At 35.9% G+C, this 22,946-nt stretch overlaps 1 protein-coding gene across 5 annotated transcripts; it reads right to left on the bottom strand.

The window, feature by feature from the left end:
* Nucleotides 1-12,565: 12,565 nt before the first annotated feature.
* LOC127075262 (centromere protein C) lies at nucleotides 12,566-17,688 on the bottom strand. 5 transcript variants are annotated; one of them, XM_051016748.1, is made up of 15 exons: nucleotides 17,455-17,688; nucleotides 16,376-16,584; nucleotides 16,188-16,276; nucleotides 15,985-16,093; nucleotides 15,721-15,881; nucleotides 14,699-15,570; nucleotides 14,533-14,611; nucleotides 14,180-14,268; nucleotides 13,953-14,061; nucleotides 13,795-13,865; nucleotides 13,569-13,677; nucleotides 13,411-13,481; nucleotides 13,185-13,293; nucleotides 13,004-13,111; nucleotides 12,566-12,857 (listed from the first exon to the last, which is right to left on the bottom strand). In XM_051016748.1, the coding sequence occupies exons 1-15, from the start codon at nucleotides 17,596-17,598 to the stop codon at nucleotides 12,733-12,735; spliced, it is 2,454 nt and encodes an 817-aa protein (XP_050872705.1). In that variant the 5' UTR covers nucleotides 17,599-17,688; the 3' UTR covers nucleotides 12,566-12,732. The 5 variants fall into 5 exon arrangements, with proteins under 5 accessions (XP_050872705.1, XP_050872708.1, XP_050872709.1 ...); XM_051016751.1 differs by lacking the exons at nucleotides 13,411-13,481; nucleotides 13,569-13,677; XM_051016752.1 differs by lacking the exons at nucleotides 13,569-13,677; nucleotides 13,795-13,865.
* Between the last annotated feature and the right edge of the window lie 5,258 nt (nucleotides 17,689-22,946).

The following is a 22,946-nucleotide window of genomic DNA, read 5'->3' as shown; positions in this document are numbered from 1 at the left end:
TTTAACAAGTGATTTTTCCAAACTCGAAAAATGCATAACTCTATCATTATAAATCCAAATGACATGAAATTGGTGACCATTTTGAAGGTCTTTGAAATATATACAACTTTGATGAAGACACTTTTCTCATTTGAAGCTCAGATAAAAAGTTAAACAAGGTAGAATGTTAAGATATATGACTTGACACTTAAAAAAATTTCAACATGTTGAAATTTCCAAACTTCCACCTCAAAATTCACCATGATCCAAGATCCAAATGGAAAAGTGTTCAACATTAAACTTGTTCCCCTTGACCTAAGATTTCCAAAGAACCCAAGTTCATGCATTTTGGATGAGATTTGCTAGGTCTGCGCATGGCTTTAACAGAGCTGCATGATTGGAAGAAATCAAATGCCAAAAATCACATTTCACATTGCCTTGATATCCAAGTCTCATTTGAACTTCAGGACAGATGCAAGTGGATCAAATTGGATTGCTTCATGGGCTTGTACACGCCCATGCAAGCTTGTGCATGAAATGTCCAAATTTAGCAATTTTTCAAGTGTGCAAATATCAATCCCAATTGCTATAAATACAGGCCCTTGGAGCTCAATTCAAACACACCTTACGCGCCAGCGTTGCCCCCCAATTGAAACCCTCATGTTTTAATCTCACTGTTTGGAGATTCAAGAACTCCAGGATCCAAAGCTTTGTACCATTGCCAAACCTCTCCTACAAGCTTCTCAAGTGTGATCAGATCAAGTTTGAAGCAAGCAACATCAAGTTTTGCACAGCATTGAAGGTAAATTTCAGAAAACTTATTCTCTTCGATTCTCACTCAATTCTCATCAATTCTCTTGGATCTTTGGTTGTCTGAAGTCCTACCAATGTAGGCAAGAAGATTGAGTTGCTTTGAGGTCAAATCGAAGCAACTCAGTTGTCACACCTCAAAATTCAACTCCTCACATCTTTTTATATATTTGGAGTTAGTTGAAATTAAGGTCAGATTCGTGCTCTACGTCATTTTTTCTTTCAGACCATGTCCTCCTTTTTCATTTTGGTGATGGTTGAGGGTGGACCAGTCCGGTGAGGTCCACCGGAGAAGAAGACAGAAGCTCTAGCTCTGGCGGTGTGTTGGCATGTCTCCCAGCCACAGGATCCATTCAAAACATTTTAATCCTGAGCGTACATGTTGATTACCACGTGTGTGATCAGTTGACTCAAGTGCATGGTGGATTGCGCGCGCTCAGCCACTTGATCTACCACCTCAATTGATGAGGGAGATCAAGTGGCTCACGTTTTTTTGATTTTTTGATTTTTGTTTTAATTCATTTGATTTTCATTAATTCATATTAATTTTAATTTTGATCCAAAAAATATGAGTTTCACCAAAAAAAATGCCTCTTTCATATTCTGAGTTAAAATCATTTTTTGGATCATTATTAATATTTTTCATGATTTAATTGATTTTGTGTTTATTTTTAATTGTTTAAAAATACTTTTAAGTCTTTAAAAATTCTAAAAAAATATCTCCAAGGTCCTTTGACCTTGTTTGACCTATGATAAATCTCATGGCCATTTCTTTGGTGTTTTGATGAGGTTTTAGGAATTTGACAAACCATATTTAATTTAAATGCGCTATTTTAGTATTTTTTAAATTGAATAAATGCCAAATAATTGTGTTGACCTCTTGTGATGGTTTGTGTAAGTTTGACTTGTGTTGTTGAGCCTTGGTCAAGGTTGATTTGACTTTGCTAGGTTAATATCATTGGATTTAGGGGATTGATGGAATGTACATTCCATCTCCCAAAATGAATGAATGATATTAATTTGGTAAAAGTCCTCCTTTGACCAATTTGAGTTTTGATCCATTCCCATCCCTCTTCATCTAATTCCACTTCTTTATGCATCCATTTCATTTGGCCTATGATATCTCAAAGTCCTAAAGCTAGTTGATTGAAAAATCAACATGAGTATGGATGAGATTAGGCCACCTCTTTTGCATATTCTTTTTGTGTGTGGTATATTTCATGAGCATTGTCCATTATACTATGTCTCTAACATGCATTAGCGCCAAAATTATATTGCCCGACCTCAAATAGTTGTGACTTCTACATAAGTCCAATTACGATTGCTTAACATGGCGCTAAATTTTTGACACAAAAAGGCATAGCATTCTAGTTAGTGAGATTGTAAGTCTCCCCTCTTTCATGGTATTATGTGGAAACTTGGCCTTTTTTCCTTCCTTTGGAAGATTTCTTGGCTCAAGGATCCATGCTTGTGATAAGTGGGTTGAGTGTTCTCCAAAGAATGACTTTAAAAAAAAGCAAAAGCAAAACAATACTAACTTCTAACTTATTAACAACTAACATTTAATTCCAAGCCCTTTATTTTAATGCACTTTAATTTTTAAGCTCTATTCATTTGCCATTATTCATACCATTCTAATTGTTTATGTTAATGTCATTTTCACTTTGTCCACTTGGACCATATTGTGTGATATATCTTGTTTGTGTATATTTTGTTTGTTTGTGTGGTCTTTGACCATTAATGTACATAATAATAACAAAAACCCTAAAAGACTATTGTGTGGACTGTTGACTTGATCTTGGACAATTGTACTTAGAATCTAGGCAACATCTATATGCTAAAGGACTTGGACAATGCCAACTATCATGAAACCAAGTGCTTGCAATTTGAAACTTCATCCGATACATCTTTGAAGATCCCTTTGAGTTCATCTGCAACATGATCATTGTGAAGCTGTTATTTTGAACCTGTGATTTGTGCCATCTTAGAATTCCTTTGATGCATGGGAAACTTTGAAGAAGATCATGGAGTGGATAAATCATGGATGGGGCTATCTTTATTTGATGCCTTGCTCTTCAAGATCAATATTGTACGCATTGTTTGTTGTTGTATTCTAATATCCAAGGAAATTTGGGGTTTCTATATGGCATTCTTGCCTATTGGATTGCTACCCATCGGTCAGATCTTTTCAACTCTTAACTTTTAATTTTGTACATAGGATTAGTCTTTTCATCTCCTCCCCATTTCTTTAATTTCAAAATATCTTCCTCCTTTTAAAAACTTCTTTGTTTGAACTTGTTATTTTCTAAATTTTGACCACATTGCAAACTAGAAAATTTGGCCTTATGCCATTGCATTTTCAAACTTCTTTTCTTAATCAAACTTGTAAATAAACTTAACTATACTTGACCTAAACTTTCAAAAAGAAAAAAAATAACTAACTCATTCAAACCATTTTTAGGCTTTTGTGCCTTTTAAACTTAATTTTTGTTAAAAGCAATGCACCCACTTTGAAATTTGTATCACGAACTACGAGGTTTTGATCCCTCATTTTTATGTTGATACGTAGGCACAAGTCTGAAGGTCTTGTCAAACACAAAAATATAATTAATGAATTCTTTTCTCATCCCCCCATTCTATTTGTGTGTAAATATCACTTTGTACAAAAAAAAACACATATGCACACAAAAAAGGGCTCCCTAGGAGTACCTAGGACACTTTGGATGCTAACACCTTCCCTTTGTGTAACCAACCCCCTTACCTGTAATCTCTGACATTTTATTAGTTTTGATTTGAAAACTTCTTACTTTTGGGTTTTGTTCTTACTTTTTCTCTTTTCCTTTGGAAACAATAAAAGTGCGGTGGCGACTCTTGTTATTTGATGTCTTGCTTATCCATAGCTTGATGATCATGAATTTACCACTACAATATCCAATCAATATAATTCATCATTTATCTCAATTCTTTTCAACTTTAAGAATAATCAGGGAGGGTTTTTTTTTTAAAAAAAGCCACCACACACGTGGTGGTGGGGAAGAGGTAGTAAAAAACTCCTCTTTCTCTCCCTCGTACGCCTGTGAACAACAATAAATAACTTTAAAAAATGAATTTTTTCTCTTCACAAAAAGAACAAGTAATCAAAACCACAACTTTAATAATCATAAACAAAGGTTATGAACAAATTCCCTCTCTCACTCACTCTAAAATCTGGCAATGATTGGTTTCGGTTATTGGTGGTGATGGTCTGGCTAGTTTGAGGGAAAAGGTTTTGCGTATATGAGCTTGAAGAAGTGTGGGGGCGTGTTGTTACGAGTTCAAGAAGATGAGAGGCTTGAGGTGGTTAATCGGAAGGAGTATAGATGGTGCGTAGGTGGGTGTTTCGCTTGGTGGTCGAAAGCTTTTTTTTGGTACTACATTTTCGACAACAGAACAAATGATGCGTGTCAGAAGCAGCGGTTGGTTTGATAATGATGTTTCGGTTGTGTGGTTTTGTTGTGTGTGACAGAGAGTTCGTGCGGTTTTGTTAACAGCGAGACGGACCGCCAGTTATGTCTAGTTTGAAGGGGGTTTTGTTTGTGATATATTGATGGTGTTATTTGTGGTTTATGAAGATTTGAAAGGTGTAGAGATTTATTGACAATAAATGTGGATATAAGGAGGAGATATGAATGGTTTGAATGTGAATTTTATGGAGGAAATGGATGCTGGAATTTGAAGGAGATGAATGAAGGTTGGAGAATGTTTGAAGTTATGGAGAGGGTGGATCGATGGAGGTTCTGTTTGTTATGAGTGATTTGTGGTGAGTTATATTTTGGTTTGGTGTGAAAGGAGGATAAAAGAGTTGCAAGTGGGTTTATTTTGGTCGGGAGAAGAGAGAAAAGAGAAAGATGAAAAAATATATGTGAGAAAGGGGAGTATTAACGTGGGCAAGAAGGTGGTTTGGCCTTTGTGAGTGAGGGATTTTTGTGTTTATGAAAAGTGAAGATATATTGTTTTTAAGAGCTATGATATTCTTACACTCATTTGTTCATACACCGTATTTACACAGTAGATTTAAACAAATGGAGTTGTTGCACAAAAATCAAGACACCACAAATTATTTTAAAAATAGAACATATGCATTGTATATATATAGATACGATGTTGGTGTTAAAAAAAGTTGTAAACTTATCATTTCCCTTTTTTTAAAACAAGTGAGAGAGGAGAGTTCTGAGTATTGTTGGGATTGAGAAATGAAAAAAAAGAGAGAGAAATATGAGTAAGCACGTGAGAAAATAAAAATATCCTTTCCTCTTTATTGGCCATGTGGCCTGATTTGTGTGGTCTGAATTTTTGCTTCTCTTCAACTTAAAACATGACACGTGTCCTTGCTTATGTCGGTGACATTGAAATATATTTTTTTCTTAACTTAAAAATGCTAAAAACTAAATGTTAATAATTTAAAATAAAATCAAAAACACAAAAATAAAATCGAAATAAAAACGTAGAAAATTCTATTTAATTCTAACGATTATTTTGGTTTAAAAAACAAAAAAAAAATCGGATAAAAAATGAATAAAAGTCGGACGCAAAAGTGCTAAAAAATATTAACTAGATGCACCATAAAAATCAGCGCAAAATAAACTTCTCAGAAATATACAAGTTTTGATCAAATTTTGAAATGAAAATTGACCGGTTAAAAGGCTCAGGCTGATCAGAATGCGATCAAAAAAATAATCCAAAAATTAAAACGAGCACGTCAAGTTAAACTACGTGAAACATAGATTAAGAAAACTGACGAATGCAAGTTCGATCTTTAAATTTTTCGCTCGTTAAGTCGACGTACAGTTGAGAAACAATTTGACCGGTCTGTCTGTAGATCCAAAAAAATATTTCGAGCGACATTTTAAGCGTTATGCGAAACAAAATGCATGTTGTGATGAGTAGAAAAATGTAGATGTCTTGTAAGTGCATTAAATTATTGACTGAATAACCGTGAATAGACAATCAGGTGCAAATGAATCACTCTTGGACCATTTACTTTTGATTCTCAATCACAATTAAAATCCTACAAAGATTTAGGTGACGACAATACTCTTGACTGTCATCCTTTGAACCTCTAAAACATGATGCAATGGAAATAAACGATGCATTGAGATTGAGAAATCAAATCTTTTGACTTCTTAATCAACAGATGACTGAATGAATGTCATCAAGACCAGATAAAATGTCAGGACTCCTAGCTTTTCATCTAAACCATGATGAAGTGCTTTTGACTGAAAGAATGCATGACAAAAATGAACTATTTTTACTATGCAGATGCAAGTAAAAATTCAGGATAAAATTTAGGGTATGACAACTCGGTTTTGAACAGTATAGGGAAACAAACATGTGACTAACGACACCCTTCGAAGCAGGACACACTTAAAAAATATTTAAGAAAAGGTCTCGGGAACCCAAACTGACTTTCCCCTGGTATTCGTACTAGTATTGAAATACTCGTACGAAGCCCCAAGCACAAGGATGAAGTTGTGAAAGGGGAATACGAAGATGATCCAGAACCTCCTTGTCGAAAGGGGTTAATGGAAGACAAAGTGACAAAAATCCAAGTCCTAGAAAATACAAGCATAAAAAGTGTAAGACCCCAATTTTATCCCTAAGATCCCTCATGGCATCATCACATTGCATTACATAGCCTCAAGGATCATTGAGCATCTTGGTTCCCTTTGCCTTTGGGTGGGACTCCTTGTGAGTGGTTTGAGATCACCAAGCATGCTTGAATTGTATATCATTGCTTTTATCATTTTGTTTACTAACCAAAAGCACAAAAATATGTCACTAACATCTTTTGTTTGTAGCTTGAGCAATCACAAGGTCAAAAGCCTCTAAGAGATCCTTGGTACAAAGACATGGTCAAGAGAAGATGAAAACAAGAATGGTAATGGTTCCCAAGGATCTCATCCATCAAATATGCCTCCCTAGCATCTCAATTCATCATTTTTGATCAAAGCAAGTCAAAGGATTTGAGGTTTGTCCTTCAAAGGAACCCTAATTTATCTGTGCACCACAATGCCTTGCTCATGAAGCAACCTCAGCCCATGGTCAAATACAATCAAGGGAAGTTCCTTAAATCTTCATTTCATGCATATTTGAACTTATTTGAGTATCCTCAATCATCAATTCATCAAGATATGAGTTGTGAACTTGAGAAGTTGATCAGTCAATTCATCTGACTATTTTGAAATGCACTGAGACCTAACTTTTTATGTGTTAGTCAAATGGAGATGGTTCCAAAAGAAAAACTGTTCTTAAAGACAATATGAACAACTTTCATGTTCATAAAAAATTTATTTGAAGCTTGGAAAACCATCTGCCATTCCAATACATTATAGGTCATTTTGACTGAAACCCTAATTTTGGGTCAACTTCCCAAGGACATAACTCATTCATTTTTTATGATTTTAAGGTGGGATCAAATGAATTGGAAATATTGAGATGTATAATTCAAATGTTATGTTGAACAAAATTTCAAAATCTCAAAGGAAATACATGTGATAATGCAAGACATTATAGGTCCTTTTGGCCAAAGGCATTAAAAGTCAAAAAAGTCTAACTTCAAGTGCCCATAACTCTTTCATCAAAAATCCAAATGATGCAAAATTTAAGTCCATTTTGATTTTATTGAAAAGATCTACAACTTAGATGTTGGAGGTTTTTTCATTTGAAGCTTTCATCATCAAAACAGAAGGGCTTGAAAGTTGGCCAATTTTAGAAACATTGCCTTGACATGTTTTGCACATCACACTTTAAACTCAAATTTCATAAATTTCCACACTCCAAATGGATTTTTTCCCAACATAACAATTGTTCCTTACATCAAGTCCTTTCCAACCATTACTCACATGACCATATTTGGATTTGGAAAATATCTTTTTTGAGGAGGATAACTTTAAGTGCATTTTTGGGAAACTTGATTCAATTACCATGCATGAGCTGATTGCATCAAAATTGCACGTCCATTTCATTCACTCATGATCCCAGCTTGCCAATCCATGTGGAATTGGGCCCTCCATGCGCCTGTACAGGCCCATGCATGGAGGCCCCCTTCATTCATGCAAGTTTGAGATCACACTTTCAGCATGGCATTGGCTATAAATACATGGCATGTGAGCTTCCATTGGACACATGAATTCAACCTGAAACGCTGCAGAATTTTCTCCATAGCCATCACTAAAGGAATTTTCACTTTTCTCTAAAAAATTCAGATCTGAATTTCAACTACATTGGTTGATTTTCAGACCTATAATTCCTTAGCCTTGCTTCCTCTTCATTACTAGATCTCATTGCAAGCTTTAGTTGTGAAGGATCGTGCTTCTAAGACCTACATTTCAAAGGTAGATGACAGAACTTTTGCTCTTCGAAACTCTCTTATCCTTGCTCATTTCTTGTGTTCCTTGGTGTGGCTAAAGTCCTCTCAGTAGAGGCATTTGATTTGTGCTTTTAATTTTGCAAAAACATGAAGTTCATGATGAACACCATCATACTTCCAGCTCTGATTTCTCCATTTATAGGGATCTAGAGTGGAAGTGCATGGTATAGGAGTGATGTACATCACTTCCTCTTTCGATTGATATATAGATCGCCTCATTTGGTGGCCATTTTCGTTTCTGCAATTTTTTAAAGTGGTCGGAGGTTGGCCGGAGAAGACGGTGGCGCCGGCCACCGTCTGGTCTCCAGATTAAATCACAGCCGTGCATTTCCATTTCCAGATTTGATCTGATCCGTCCAATGTTATGACCTAATTAATGGCTAGGAGTGATTGCATTGACTAGTGTGTTTGGTGGACGCGCGCATATGATCCGTCTGATGCGCCAGCTCAATTAATGAGCCATCATCCAACGCCTCACATTTTTTCTCATATTTTAATTTCTGATTTTAATTTCTTTAATTCCTTTTATTTCAAAAAATTATATCTCTTTCATTCTTTATCCAAAAATTATGGGACCAATTGCGTTATTTCCCAAATAATTTCTAGTTTCTATTTCTGATTTTTAATATTTTTTATCTCATCATTTGATATTTTTTGTGAATTTTCTCTTTTCTGGTTATTTTTAATTCATTTTAAATAGTTTTTGATATTCAAAAAATACAAAAATATTTTCCTAACCTATTTCAATGATGATGGATCTATGAAAAATATTCTCATCAATTTTTGAATTGATTTGAGATTTATTTGAGATTTAAGTTCAATTAGGTTATTTTTATTCATTTTTAATTGATTAAAATTAGTTTCTGACTTTCAAAAATGCTGAAATTTTTTGTCAAACCTTGTTTGACCTTGTTGAACTTAGGATAAATCACTTGGACCTTTCAAGGTTGATTTGAAGTGATTTTGAAGTTTGACATTTCCATTTATTTTAATTCAAGTTTATTTTTAATATTAAAAAATGCCAAAAATAGTTTATTCATTTCTTGACCTCCAATCTTCATCTCACTTCTGTTTTTGATTGTTTGACCTTGACCTTCAATGTTATTGGTCAACATATGAGGATTGGTACATGAGGTTTCATTTAATGCACTTTAATTTTGTCATTTCCATTTCTCTTATTCATCTCCTTCTTCTTCTTCTTCTTCTTCTTCTTCTTCTTTTTGATCAATGAGTTGAAGGTTGATAAGTTGGCATTGATTAGGGAGACTTAATCTTCCTTGATTCAAATCTAATTCATCTTGATCAATTGATCAAGTGAATGGCTTTGCATTAAGGATAGGTTGTCTTCTAAATCATGTAAAAGGCTTAAACCAATACAAGATCAATTTTCTTCTCTTTTTGGCATGGCAAGTTTGTTGGGACTTGGTTCACTAATCAAGATTCCTAACTTGTGTTTGTTGCCTACATTATTATTGACCGGCCTCAGATAGTTGTGACTTCTACATAAGTCCAATTACGATTGCTTAACATAGCGCTAAATTTGCCTTATGGCACACTAACTACCAACACTAACTATTGACAATTAACATTTACTTTATGCAATTTACTTTAATGCAATTTACTATTCTTGCACATATTATTCATTTGTTTTTCTCTTTGCTCACTTGAGCACATGTTTATGTTAATGCCATTTGCCTTTTCCTCACTTGAGCACATAATTGTGTATATATTATTGTGCTTGTATTTTATTTTGATTATTGTGGACCAAATGCAAAGAAATGGACTTAGTTTCTAGGACTTTCCCTATGCAAAGAAATAGAGTATTGGACTTAGATTCTAGGGCCTTCTTTATGCAAAAAAAATTGGAGTAAAAGGATCTTAATGATGAAGATGGGTTAAAAGCACCAAACCTCTAAACTCACTCTTGTCCATTCTTGTTTTACTTCATGGAACTTTTGATGTGTGTGCTTTTTTTTGTGCTAGGGATTCCCATTTGAGCTTGATTGGAGGATCATTACCATGTTCATCTAAGTGGAAGAAACAAGATACATTGAGAATCTCTTGTGAGACTTGTTTGATTGCTTATACTTTGTGGTTGCTTATTCCAAAGGATGGGAGCTACTTGGATCATCAATATGATCTCAAGAAAGGAACTCCTAATGTGGTTCATTTCCTTATCCCTTCTTTTTGTTTTACTTAGGACTTAGCCCTTCTTCTTCTTCTCTCCACTCTAACCCAAGCCAAAACCTTTTTGTGCAAACATTTAACTATTGTTTTCAAACATTAGAAACCTAAGTCTTATGCTTTTGATTTTAAAACTTTCTCTTCATAACACTTATTTTGAATTGAACTTTTAAGTCAACTTTGACCATTTTGTATATACTTCTAAATTGGTAAATATAACCCATTCAAATTTCTTTTGTGGTTCCAATGACCACTTTCTTAAATCAAATTTTTTCCATAACCTTTAGCTATTAGGTTTGAGTTATCTTTGTGGTAGATATAATACTCACCTATATCCTTAGTGATGGACAATGAGTCTTCCATGCTTATTATAGGGTTAACCCCTCACTAGCATGTTGAAGCTATCCTCACATGGTGGATTTGTGGTTTGGTTGAGTTTTCTCCCTTTGATAACAAAAGACCTTAAGGCTTTTGGATCAATCAATTCACCAACTTATTTTGAAATTTTTACCCCGAACTACGAGGTTTTGATCCTAATCTTTTTATAAGATGGTACGTAGGCAATGGATTTATCCATCCAAACACAAAATATAAATAAACTTGTATATTCTCTTCTCATCTCTTCAATCATGTTTGCACAAATAAAATTTTCACAAGACAACAACCTTCACAAGCATGAAAAGGGCTCCCTAGGAGTACCTAGGATGTTTTGGGTGCCTAACACCTTCCCATTGCATAACCAACCCCCTTACCCAGATCTCTGTTTCTTTTACTAGTTTTTGTTAAAACTTTTAGGTTTTTGTTCGCTTTCTAATCATTCCTTTGGATAAATAGAAGTGCGGTGGCGACTCGACTTGTATGATTTACCTTGGATTTAGTCAATATCTCTAATGGTAACGAATATCCCGCTACAGAAAAGGGACAGAACACCCTTCGAACTTTTGAAATATCCTTTTTCGGCCGGAACTGATGAGATTTTTCAATCGGAAGAAACCTCTATTTCTAAAAGATCAAATGACATTTTCTTTCCCGGGACGAAAGTGGACTCGTGGAGTAAGTACCACAATTCAACCCGATAGTAATCTTCTATTGTGATCGCTACCAACAGAACTAATGAGCCATGTGAGATTCAAAGATTTGGGAATACGACGGAACGATACGAAGAAAATAGACAAGTATGAAACAACTGCACCAAAAGAAATTGAAAAGTAATTCCTTAACTCTTGTAAGGAAAGCAATATAAAGATCAACAGTCCATATCAAACAATATGAGGGTAACACGCTTCTTGTTCCATCAGTCTCCTCGAATAGAAAGGAAAACACTTGAGTAACATAGGCAGGGTAACCAATTCCTAACTTACATATCTAAGGTGACTAGTTTACGACTTAAGGGGGCAGCAAATCAGAGACAATGAGACATTAAATATGCTCATTACTTCTACAAAGTATTCAAAACATTTCAATTCCCTGCGCATCTGAGGTACATCTTCGATATGACCGACCAAGGCTACATACCTCTCGATTTTTAGGACCCCGGTAAGTCTTGACGGCAAATGTTCTGTGCCGATCATATCCCTTTGGTTTGATCACCACAAGATGTGACGTCCCAAATCCAAATGAGGTATTTACTAGGTTTCTAGAATACTCTCCTAATTGTTAGACCCTCAAAGACTCAAAAGTAGGAGATTTATTCCTCCAATGCCTCCAATGGTCCTCTACATTTCACACCGAAAAGATAGCAAATCAATTATTCCTCTCTATATATGCGAAATGGCGCCATTTTAAATAACAAATTTCAAACATAATTTGAAGATCGAAGTGTCAACCTTGCAAATATACCCTTCGGCTCCATCGCACCAGAAGCTGGATTCAACCCCATTGTAAACTTTTATTAAAAAATCATTAGATGTATTGGTTTTAGTACAAATTTGCATCACCTACTAAAATACCTTTATTAATGTTAGTTAGTAGAATAATTAAGGAAAATAAAAATTAATAAATAAGAGTATAATAATAAATATTATAAAAAGACAGTTATTTTATTGAGATTGAAAAAGTCTAAATAAAACACTTTATAAAAGTGATAAGAAACTGATGAAATAGTTTATTAAATTAGATGGAGCAACTCTATAGCATTTGAATGAAATGAGATAGATCTCTTTTAATTCAACCAAAGACCTTGAATTCAAATAGAATCCTCCTACAAGATTAGATGGGGACAAGGTATCTCAATACATGCATTATCCAACAGGGGAAACAATACTGATAAAACCACATAATCACAATTTTGATTATCATTACAATCAGTACTGGAAATTTAATTACACCATCACATCTGGAGACAAGTAATCTCAATATCGAGAAGCCAACTCAAAAAGCTTTTTGTGCTTATCTGAGACAAATGACTTCACCTTCATAATCGGGTTGCCATCCTTTCCCGGAGACATGCACTTCACTCCAATGACTGTAGTCAAGCCTGCACAAATAATTTTTTTAACAATGTAATTTCACAATAAAAAATATCTTAATCAGCTATTATGTGTTGATAATTTTTAAACAGCATGGCTTCTGTTACTATTAGGCCAAATTTCTACGTATAAAAAGTACTATGATTGTACTCACTCTCATGTACACGACCATACACCATTCTTTCCCCTTTCCAAAATTCCAAAGGCCTTGTCCTGAACCTGCTGCTTTTCCTTACGCCAGATTCCCATGATGTACCAGCATCTGGAAAAATAGGATAACAATATAACTTGACAACAAACAAAATTCTCGAAACTTAATGAGATAAATAACAAACCTGCAAGGCTCATCCTCAGCCGAAGTCTCTTGTCCTTGGACGTTCTTTGTGCACACATTTTACCTCTCTTTTTCCCACTAACAGGTGCCACAGAACCAACTGTCTTTTTCTGTACCATAAGACAAAGATTCAATTCTAAAGTGCAATTATTTGAAAAACGATTGAGTTGTTAAGATACTCATAGTTTAAAGATTGAGGTATTAAAAAAAACAGCAAAACTAGGAACCTGTAAACTCTGTTCTGGGCCATCATCTGATCTTCTAGACCTATTGTCCATAGAATTGTCTTCATGTGCATCTGGATGTGATTGATTGGCTAATGCATATAACAATATAACTTGACAACAAACAAAATTCTAGAAACTTAATGAGATAAATAACAAACCTGCGAGGTTCATCCTCAGCCGAAGTCTCTTGCCCTTGGACGCTTTTTGTGCACACATTTTACCTCTCTTTTTCCCACTAACAGGTGCCACAGAACCAACTGTCTTTTTCTGTACCAGAAGACAAAGATTCAATTCTAAAGTGCAATTATTTGAAAAACGATCGAGTTGTTAAGATACTCATAGTTTAAAGATTGAGGTATTAAAAAAAACAGCAAAACTAGGAACCTGCGAACTATGTTCTGGGCCATCATCTGATCTTCTAGACCTATTGTCCGTAGAATTGTCTTCATGTGCATCTGGATGTGATTGATTGGCTAATGCATATAACAATATAACTTGACAACAAACAAAATTCTCGAAACTTAATGAGATAAATAACAAACCTGCGAGGCTCATCTTCAGCCGAAGTCTCTTGCCCTTGGACGCTTTTTGTGCACACATTCCACCTCTCTTTTTCCCACTAACAGGTGCCACAGAACCAACTGTCTTTTTCTGTACCAGAAGACAAAGATTCAACTCTAAAGTGCAATTATTTGAAAAATGATTGAGTTGTTAAGATACTCATAGTTTAAAGATTGAGGTATTAAAAAAAAACAGCAAAACTAGGAACCTGTAAACTCTGTTCTGGGCCATCATCTGATCTTCTAGACCTATTGTCCATAGAATTGTCTTCATGTGCATCTGGATTTGATTGATTGGCTAATGCGTATCATGAGTTAGTGTCATCATCAAAGGTACAGGAACACTAATTTAATATCAAATTCTTCGATTTCAGATCAAAGGGAAACCGATGTGCAGAGGTCATTGCATTGATATAAATAGTTCACCAAAAAAACAAACAATAATCAAGTCTTGTTTGACTAAGAAAGGCCAGCTACATAGACGAAAGATAACATTGATCTTTTTGAAAAATAAAGTTAGAGTAAGGTCTTTTCTTATCAAATATTGTGAATATATACATACCTAGTGGAATCCCCAAGTTGGAATTTAAATCATCTGTTGGTATAGAATCTGAAGTTTCCTGCATATTTTCTGCCAGCATCTATCAAAATACAATTCATTCAGATTTCAGTTAAACCTTCAACAACAATTTAATATTATTAAACTAAAATGTTCAGAGCTAACATACTTCGTCCTCAAAGTGATCAGGTTCATTTAGCTCGACATTTTGCTTTCCCGATATGTCATCCATAACCCTTTTTTCCACACCACTACCCCCAATATCTAGATCCATGTCAACAGGAGGTTCATTCGAGTCAACATTAGCATTAAAATCAGGTTCCCTTGAATTATCCACCGTGGAATTTTTGGGAGTACTGCTGCAATTTTTGATAGGATCGTCAACCGAACAAGTCTCACTAACTGCAACTTCATATTCCATTGAAGATGCATTTAGTTGTTCTGATAACTTCCTAGAATTGTCTTCCTTGGACTGTGCAGAAGTGTCCAGAATTTTATTTGTCTCACCAGCAGCAATAACATCTTCAATTATAGGCGCACCCGGCTCATCTGACATCTTACTAGAACCAACAATATTTACTTCTTGGTTTACCATATGAGTTGGTGAACTTTCTTTTGTAGATCCATGATCAATTTCATGAGCTGAAAATGGATTCACTGACGCCTTTGACTGTGAAATGTGCTTCTGCAAGGTTGAAAACAAAACAGCTGGACTTCTTGGTGGTGTAGGTGAAGCTAATTGCTTATCGGGGTATCCTACATCCTGCCTAAGAGGCGTCTTAATGTCTATTCCTTTCAACAAATTACTTATGTCATAACAAGCCTTACTTGGCTTCAACAAATTTCCATGCGAAGATTCCAGATCCATTGGTTGACTATCTGGGAAATCTGGAACAAATGGTTTCTCAAAAACAATGGGTTTGATCTGTAACCTCTCCTGCAAACGATCCATTGCTCCAACCCCCTCTAGCTCTTCAGAATCTCTAGTAAGCAATCCTTTCAAAAAGTCATTGACCTTTTTCTCTTTAACAGCTGATGAACCTGCCACAATCAAGGTCATTTGAAGAATGCAAAATAAGAGTGACGAAAATGTACTAATACCAAGAAAAAACAACTGTAGGAGAATAGTGAATAAGATCCACACAGGGATTATCAAGTCTTAGCATATTGCATAGAGCTGTTTTCACTCACCAGTTACTTCACTATCCAATGATGCAAGAGAAGCTTTGCCTTTGTCAGTGTTATCACCAACAGGATCTAGACTGTCAGATTCAAATGCTTCTTGGGAGGACAGCTCATCAGCATTACTGTCCAAAGTTTCTTTTGAAAACCTATGTCTGAATTTTATTGGCCTTACCAAGATAACAATAAAACTCATCAAACAACCAAAAGAGAATGACAAAGGACATAAAAGCACAATGGAGTCAGACTGTTGAAGAAGTATTTGGCCGGTACCTTCGATTAAACCCTGGAAGTCCCGGTCGACGTTCCCGTGGTTTAGTTGAACCTAGAGTTGACTCAGATGGCACAATACCCAACTGCTTTTCTATTTCTTTTCTTGCATCTATAAAATAAAAAATGCAGAAGATAAGAGAACAACGAGCAAAAACAATACATCCATGGTGCAATCAGGAAAAAAAGAAAAAACCAACACTTACTTTCTAACCGTTCATGGGCCAAGAACAATTCGTTAGGGTCTTTGATGTTTTTGAAGTCCAGAATCGGTAATAAATCCTCAACAGAGGGCCTGTCAAATATTGAAAACATGAGAAACATCTAAGAAATAAAAAACTAAAAATCAGCACTGAGACTAATAAAAAGATCACAAACACCCAATAATCAGTACTTTTTGGTCTCCTTAAGCGAGAAACGTGGACGGGCACGATTGAGGCCTAAATCTGGTCCCCTTTTTTTCCGATGAAAATCTCCATCCTCTTCAGCATCAAAAACAGCATCATCTCCAACATCTTTTGTTGAATTTCCTGTGTTGAATCCCAAATTAGACTCTAACACAGACTTCCCTTGCTCTACAAGGTTAGCAGAACTTCTCAAGTCCTATACAAACATAACAAACACAGATCCCAGTTATTAATTATAACACTATAGTGTAGGTTTGGATTAACTTTTGGAAGAGCAAAAAAAAGCAATTTTAGAAGTGTAGAATTGATTTTCAAATGATTTTGAGGTGTTTGGTTTTTCTAAAGTAAAATCGATTCCACCTCCTGAATTGATTCTACTTATTCTACTTGAAGCTAGAATTTGTAACTTTTGATTAAACGTGATTTTTACACTGAAACTTGTTATTCAACTCACTTTTACATAAATGTATCAAAACATAAATCACTTTACATCCAACCTATGAAGCACGGACACCCCGAACATGACACCAACACCAGTAATAATTGAAAAAATGAATAAATTTAATTTAATCACAAGTATAGGTGTAGGTATCCGACACCGACACACATTTTTTCAGAGGTGTCAGTGCTACGTAGCATCCAACTCACTTTTAACCAAAATCAAATCTACAAAATCAATTCACTCAGAATCCATTCTCTTCAATGCAGAACCAAACATATACATAGTTTACTATTAATGCTAGATCAATTAATGCTAGATCAATTAATGCTAAATCAAAACTAAAATAAAGTCCAATTTCTTGTAACGAAAAATCAGGTCCTCATTCATCACACCTGCATTGTTCTTAGGTTTAGGGTTGTAAATTTGAATCAGTAGCATAACAATTACAAAACTGAAGTTCATTTCCGAAACCCTAACGATTACGAAACTAAAATCAACTTCAAATTCTAACTAACTTAATACCAATGAAACTAAAACGAACTCGAATTTACTGTAACTAGCAAACAACCATAAGTAACTGAAATGGAAAGAGAAAAAGGGGAAAGGAGCTGAGAGAGGAGTTACCATGGATCTGAGAGTGCTGTGAATGGCGTCGAGATCGTCGTAGGGTTTTGAAGATGGAAGAGAAAATGTTGAGCGGAAAAGAGAAAGACCTGAATAGTTGGCGATAGGATCCTCTACTTGGCGGTGCTCAGTTTCGTTCACCATTTATTCATTGCTTGGAAATTATCCAATTTGTTTCCGCGGTAGCAGCTTTCTACTAAATTCAAATTTTGGGTTTCGGAAATAATTTGTTTGTGTTAAATCATTTATTTGTTTGAGTGGTTAAATAAATAGTAATAAAAATATACCGTTGAGATTAAGATTTTTTCACTAATATTAAAAAAGAATTTAACTTATGAGTATTTCGTAGAAAATAATTGATATGTTAGCATCAAAATGAATTAGAGAAAATGGATGATACTGATAACCAATCCAATGACAATGTCTTCTGCCAAGTCAATCTATAAATTTTAAATTATTTATATAATTTAACATTTTAAAATATTTTAATTAAATGTAAATAAATATTTTTTTATATTTACAATACACTACTTTTAAATTCAAAAAATTAATGATACATTCTTTTAAATATGACATTATATTATTTCCTTTCGCACTTGTTATAAAAAATATATTTTTTAAATTTCTTAAATAAATAATATGTTTAAACTATTATACAATAATATAATTATATATATTATATATTTAATATATCTAGAAAGCATTTTTTTATAATAGAGTTTATGAAAAATATATGTTTAAATTTTAGGATAATTTATGTTCTGCAAAGGCCAAACGATCTATTAACATCGGTTCAATTTGAAGGTCCAATTCAAAATTTCTTTTGTTTAAAGATGATGAACGGATAAACCTTTATCAAGAGATTGCATATGGGAACTCAACACTACACTTTGAATCAATTCAACGGTCTCCTATATTCCATGTTGCATTTACCGAGAGCGGTTTGAACTGTCATCCATTTGTAAGCATAATTACACACCATATTTATGTACAAATTCATTCACTCTTGCAAGTTATATTTTTATGACCTCGTTGACTTGCGCATTGAAGTGCAAACATGGCAGGTACATTTCTCCTCCATATACTAAAGATTCATCTAGCCATATTCAAGAACTTCTACAACGACTTTCATCAGCATATATATCAACAATTTCATGTTCCACACTATAATAATGGAGTCGTTTGTGGAAACTTTTATTGATTCTCACAAAAATCCACGATGAAGCCCTTTGACCTCCTTTGTTGCCTCGCCGCAACCGTTCATGTTAACTGATTGGACCACTGTAAATTATCTCAATTAGCAATTATAGCTTCCAAATCAACTCGATTGACAGCTCATCGCAACGTCAATCTTGCGACCAACTCCACCGCACTAGTCCTCGTCTCCACTAATGAAGATCCTTCTCTCGATGAGGGAGGTGGTCCAATTCTAGTAACATCTCTAACCAATTAATCTCCTCACATTTTGGTCCCTCTACCCGGTTGGCCAAGGAACTTTTTAAGTCCTGTCGTCATCTTGGTCTTTTCAGCAACTACTCCAAGGTCAAATGTCTAAACAACATCAAGTGCAAACACAAGCATTTGGGCCAAATATGTTCTAGAATCTTCAAGAACTTCAAGCCACACTTGTGTTGTAAAGAGAGAACAAACGTATAATAAACATCTATAACCTAGTGAACAAACATAGTATATTTTTTTGAATGAGAGACTCGTGTGTATAAAAGAAAATCAACAAAAATCTTTGTTGGGAGCCGCTACACAATTTGAGGTATTACAATGTTGCAACATTGAGGATATGCCTAATGCAATTCTTAGTGACGCCACATTACAGCAAAATAAGACCTCCAAATCGCTTGAGTATTGTCTTCCTCAAGCCTATAACTCTCCTCCTCATGGTTTGGGAGGCGGAGATGGTGTAGCACCTCAAATTTGCACCTACCATTATGTATACATTTTCATATTAGGTCATAGCATGTCATGGCCCATTGCATAGCATTGCATTGTTCCCAGTTGCCTCAAGTGCAAGCAATCAAGAATTAGGTCAAACTAATCTCCTGATCAGTCAACCAAGCAAGCAAAAGAATTTTTCATTGAATCAAGGCCTTGGGATTTGTCCAACAAGTTCACATGGCTTGGAGGTCTATTTGAAGTATTTTGGTCAAGGGTTGAAGACTCAGAAGTCAGCAGTTCATACACAGACAGTCAAAAACCCTAAAAGTCAACTGTTGGTCAACTGTCTGTTTAATCAGTGATTGGATGATTGGAATTGGTTTGTGAGAGTTCATTCATGTCCAAATAGTCATCATACATCATGCCAAACACCATCATGGAAGAATTTGAAGCCAGATCATGAATTTCCCAAAATGGAAACTGGGCCTGTAACTGAAAACTGCCATAAATGGAAAGTCTTGATCCTCAAACTTACATTTTGATACAAGCCTCAAATGAATTTTTGCCCAACATGAAAGTTGAAGATCTTGTTCTCCCATTTCCAAAAAGTCCTAGAACTCTCAATTCCCATGTGTGGTTGGCAAGTTATGATCGAATCGATTTCAGAAAATCTTGAACTTCAAAGGGCCATATCTCCCAAACCGTTTGGCCAAATTTGGTGGGGTTTTTTCCTACAAACCACATTTTTCATCCTCTTTCCAAAAATATAAATTTCATGACCTAAAACCTTACCAATCAAAATGGCATTTTTGGACCTTTTTCATTTAAATTCAAAGTTTGACCAAGAGTTGACTTTTTGACTCAAGCATTTTTTCAACATTTGGCCAATTGGAACAGCTCATAAATATCATTTTAAGTGTGTTTGCAAAGCCAAATTATGCAGAACATGTGAATCTTGTTTGGTTGCTTGAATTACAAGAAAAGTACCCTTTGACCATACTTGCACCATACTTGTTTATGCATCCACCATACCATGGTTTGTACTCTCAAAACAGAAGATTAGAAGGCCATTTTACTGTCAATTATGAATACATTCTGCAGCCAAAACCAATTGTACAAGAAGCCATTCCTTGCTTGCTTAAATTTTGGAAAGGACACTTCCACTCCATGCTTCCAACAATACCTTGTACTATCCAAGCAAAGCTTATGCAGGATTTTCTGTCCTTTTGGACACAAATGCTGCAGCCAACACAGCAATAGAAACCAATTCACTACAGCAAAAGAGAAAACCCTTGGCAAATGCTAAAACCATACTATGCCATGTTTTAATGCAGCAGAATTCAGACCATTCTTTCTGTCATGACAGTAGCAGCAGAGGCAGCATGACAAAAGAAACAATTTTTGGCCAAGGCAAATTGATCATTGCATTATTATTCTAAAAACTCACTTGCCTTGCATTTCAAAAAAGGACAACCATGCCTCTTGCAACCTTGCTTGTACCACATTACATTGCAGATTTTTGCCCATGATTTTCTGTCAAAACCAAACAGTAACAGCATGGCTTGCCTTCTCTCTTTTCCTGTCATGAGCAATGTACTGCAGCAGACAAAGCATGGCATTTTTTGATGACACATCCATATTGATCATTGTGAAGCAAGGAGCAAAAACCACAACTTGACTCATATTTTTCCAACCACAAAACCTTTGGCCCTTCCTCTAAAAAAGGGTCTGTCACAATACTGCAGCAGGGAGAGGACTTTGGGAATTGCTCAAACCAAAAAACTGCTACAGCAAACCACACTCACTCCAACTCACCTGGCCTTTGGTATTTTTCTGTCATCAACACAGTAGAACAAACATCCATTCAACCTTGCTTGGCAACCAAAACCTCACTTGCATTTTCCAACCAAAGCCTGGCCAACACATCCATCTGCATACAGCATTTTCAGGCCTCACCTTTGATATTTGCTTTGCATCTCACAAACCACCATGCTGCAGTCAACTTAACCAACAAACACAAGCCTTGTAATCCTGCCTTGCAAAATAGCCAACATGACCTAACTTAACCAAAAAACCTCATTCACAAAATTCACTCACTTTGGCATGATCCATTCAACAGCAACCCTGCCATTTTGCATTTGATCTCCCATGACCAAAACACAATGTTTGCAAACATCACATAGCAGAACCATTTACCTTGCCTTGGCCATTCCTCAAAAATTTGTTAACTTCCCTAGCCTTGCATTGCATCCCTTTTTCCTGCCATAACAAAACCAGGAGCAGACCAACAATTACTCCCTCAAGAATCATCTCATAGGCTTGGTTAAGAATCTAAACACACAAGACCAAACATAGCTGAGCTTACCTACTTCAAGTTCTCATCATTCAGTCCTCCTAAGTGAAGAGGCAATTGGTGGAAGGTAGGGATACGCAATCTATCCCCCACTATTCAGTGTGTCCTCTGCCTTGCTCACACCACTGTGTTGATGCATTGCAGATACAAAACCAAGATCTTGTACAAACTGTACAGTTGAGTCAGTTTTAAATGTGTAGAAGGGTTCCCACTTTCTGAACCCACACATTCTTGTCTTGAGCTCTCCCAGGCCAGGGATAAGAGCTGTGAGGTCTCATCCTCACTTCATCCTTTCATCTGCTTCACCTTAGTCTCTCAATGGCAAGGTTAAGAGCACATTCACCCAGTTCTAGAGGTTTGTTTGTTGAGGTTGATATGACCCCTTGACTAAAACCTAACCCTTGTTTGAGCCACTTGTTTGTGTATAGCGTGTGCTATCTGTGCTTGTAGGATTGTTTGACTTGCTTCCTGTGCAAGTTAGGATAGTTTGACTTGCTTCCTGTGCAAGTTAGGATAGTTTGACTTGCTTCCTGTGCAAGTTAGGATTAGTTTAGACTTGCTTCCTGTGCAAGTTAGGTTTGTGTGGCTTGCTTCCTGTGTGAGCCATGCTTAGGATAGGTTGGCCCTTGTGCCATTTAGCTAGAAACCATAACTTAGGGTTGATTTTGCATGACAACATCTAGGCTCGAGTCGTAGTCTCCCTAGAGTTGTGTCTCCCTCTGTTATCTGGTTAGGCTAGTCCTTTATCCCTGCGTAGGGGAACTACATCGCCCTGATCTTCATACCAGATGAAGTATGTAGGCAGGAGATTGAGCTGATCTCTCCGGGCGCCCTTTTTTCTTTTTGTGTGTGTTGTCTGACCTTTGCTAGGCTCGAGTCCCTGACTCCTTAGCATTTGCTGTCTGTTTGTTTGTGTGTGTTGTCTGACAGTTGCTAGGCTCGAGTGCCTGACTCCTTAGCAATTTGTTGTCTGTTTGTTTGAGTGTGTGCTTGACGGTTATAGGCTCGAGTCCCCGACTCCCTATTAACTTGTTGTGTTATTGCGTGCTTGGAAGCTGATGTAAGACCATCGAGCGGCATTTGGGTGCCAGTGTGTGTGTGTTTAGGTTCGGATGTCAATGTAAGTCCAGTGATTGGCATTTGGGCTCCATGTTTGCCTCTTTGCGTATTTTCTGGTTCGGATGCTGATGTAAGTCCAGTGATTGGCATTCGGGCTCCACGTTTGCCTTTGCCTGTGTTTGTTTGCGTG

Source organism: Lathyrus oleraceus, chromosome 4 (assembly GCF_024323335.1).
Source record: "Lathyrus oleraceus cultivar Zhongwan6 chromosome 4, CAAS_Psat_ZW6_1.0, whole genome shotgun sequence".
NCBI lineage: Eukaryota > Viridiplantae > Streptophyta > Magnoliopsida > Fabales > Fabaceae > Lathyrus > Lathyrus oleraceus.
The sequence above is the reverse complement of the archived record's forward strand: the minus strand, read 5'-3'. Positions and strand labels throughout refer to the sequence as shown.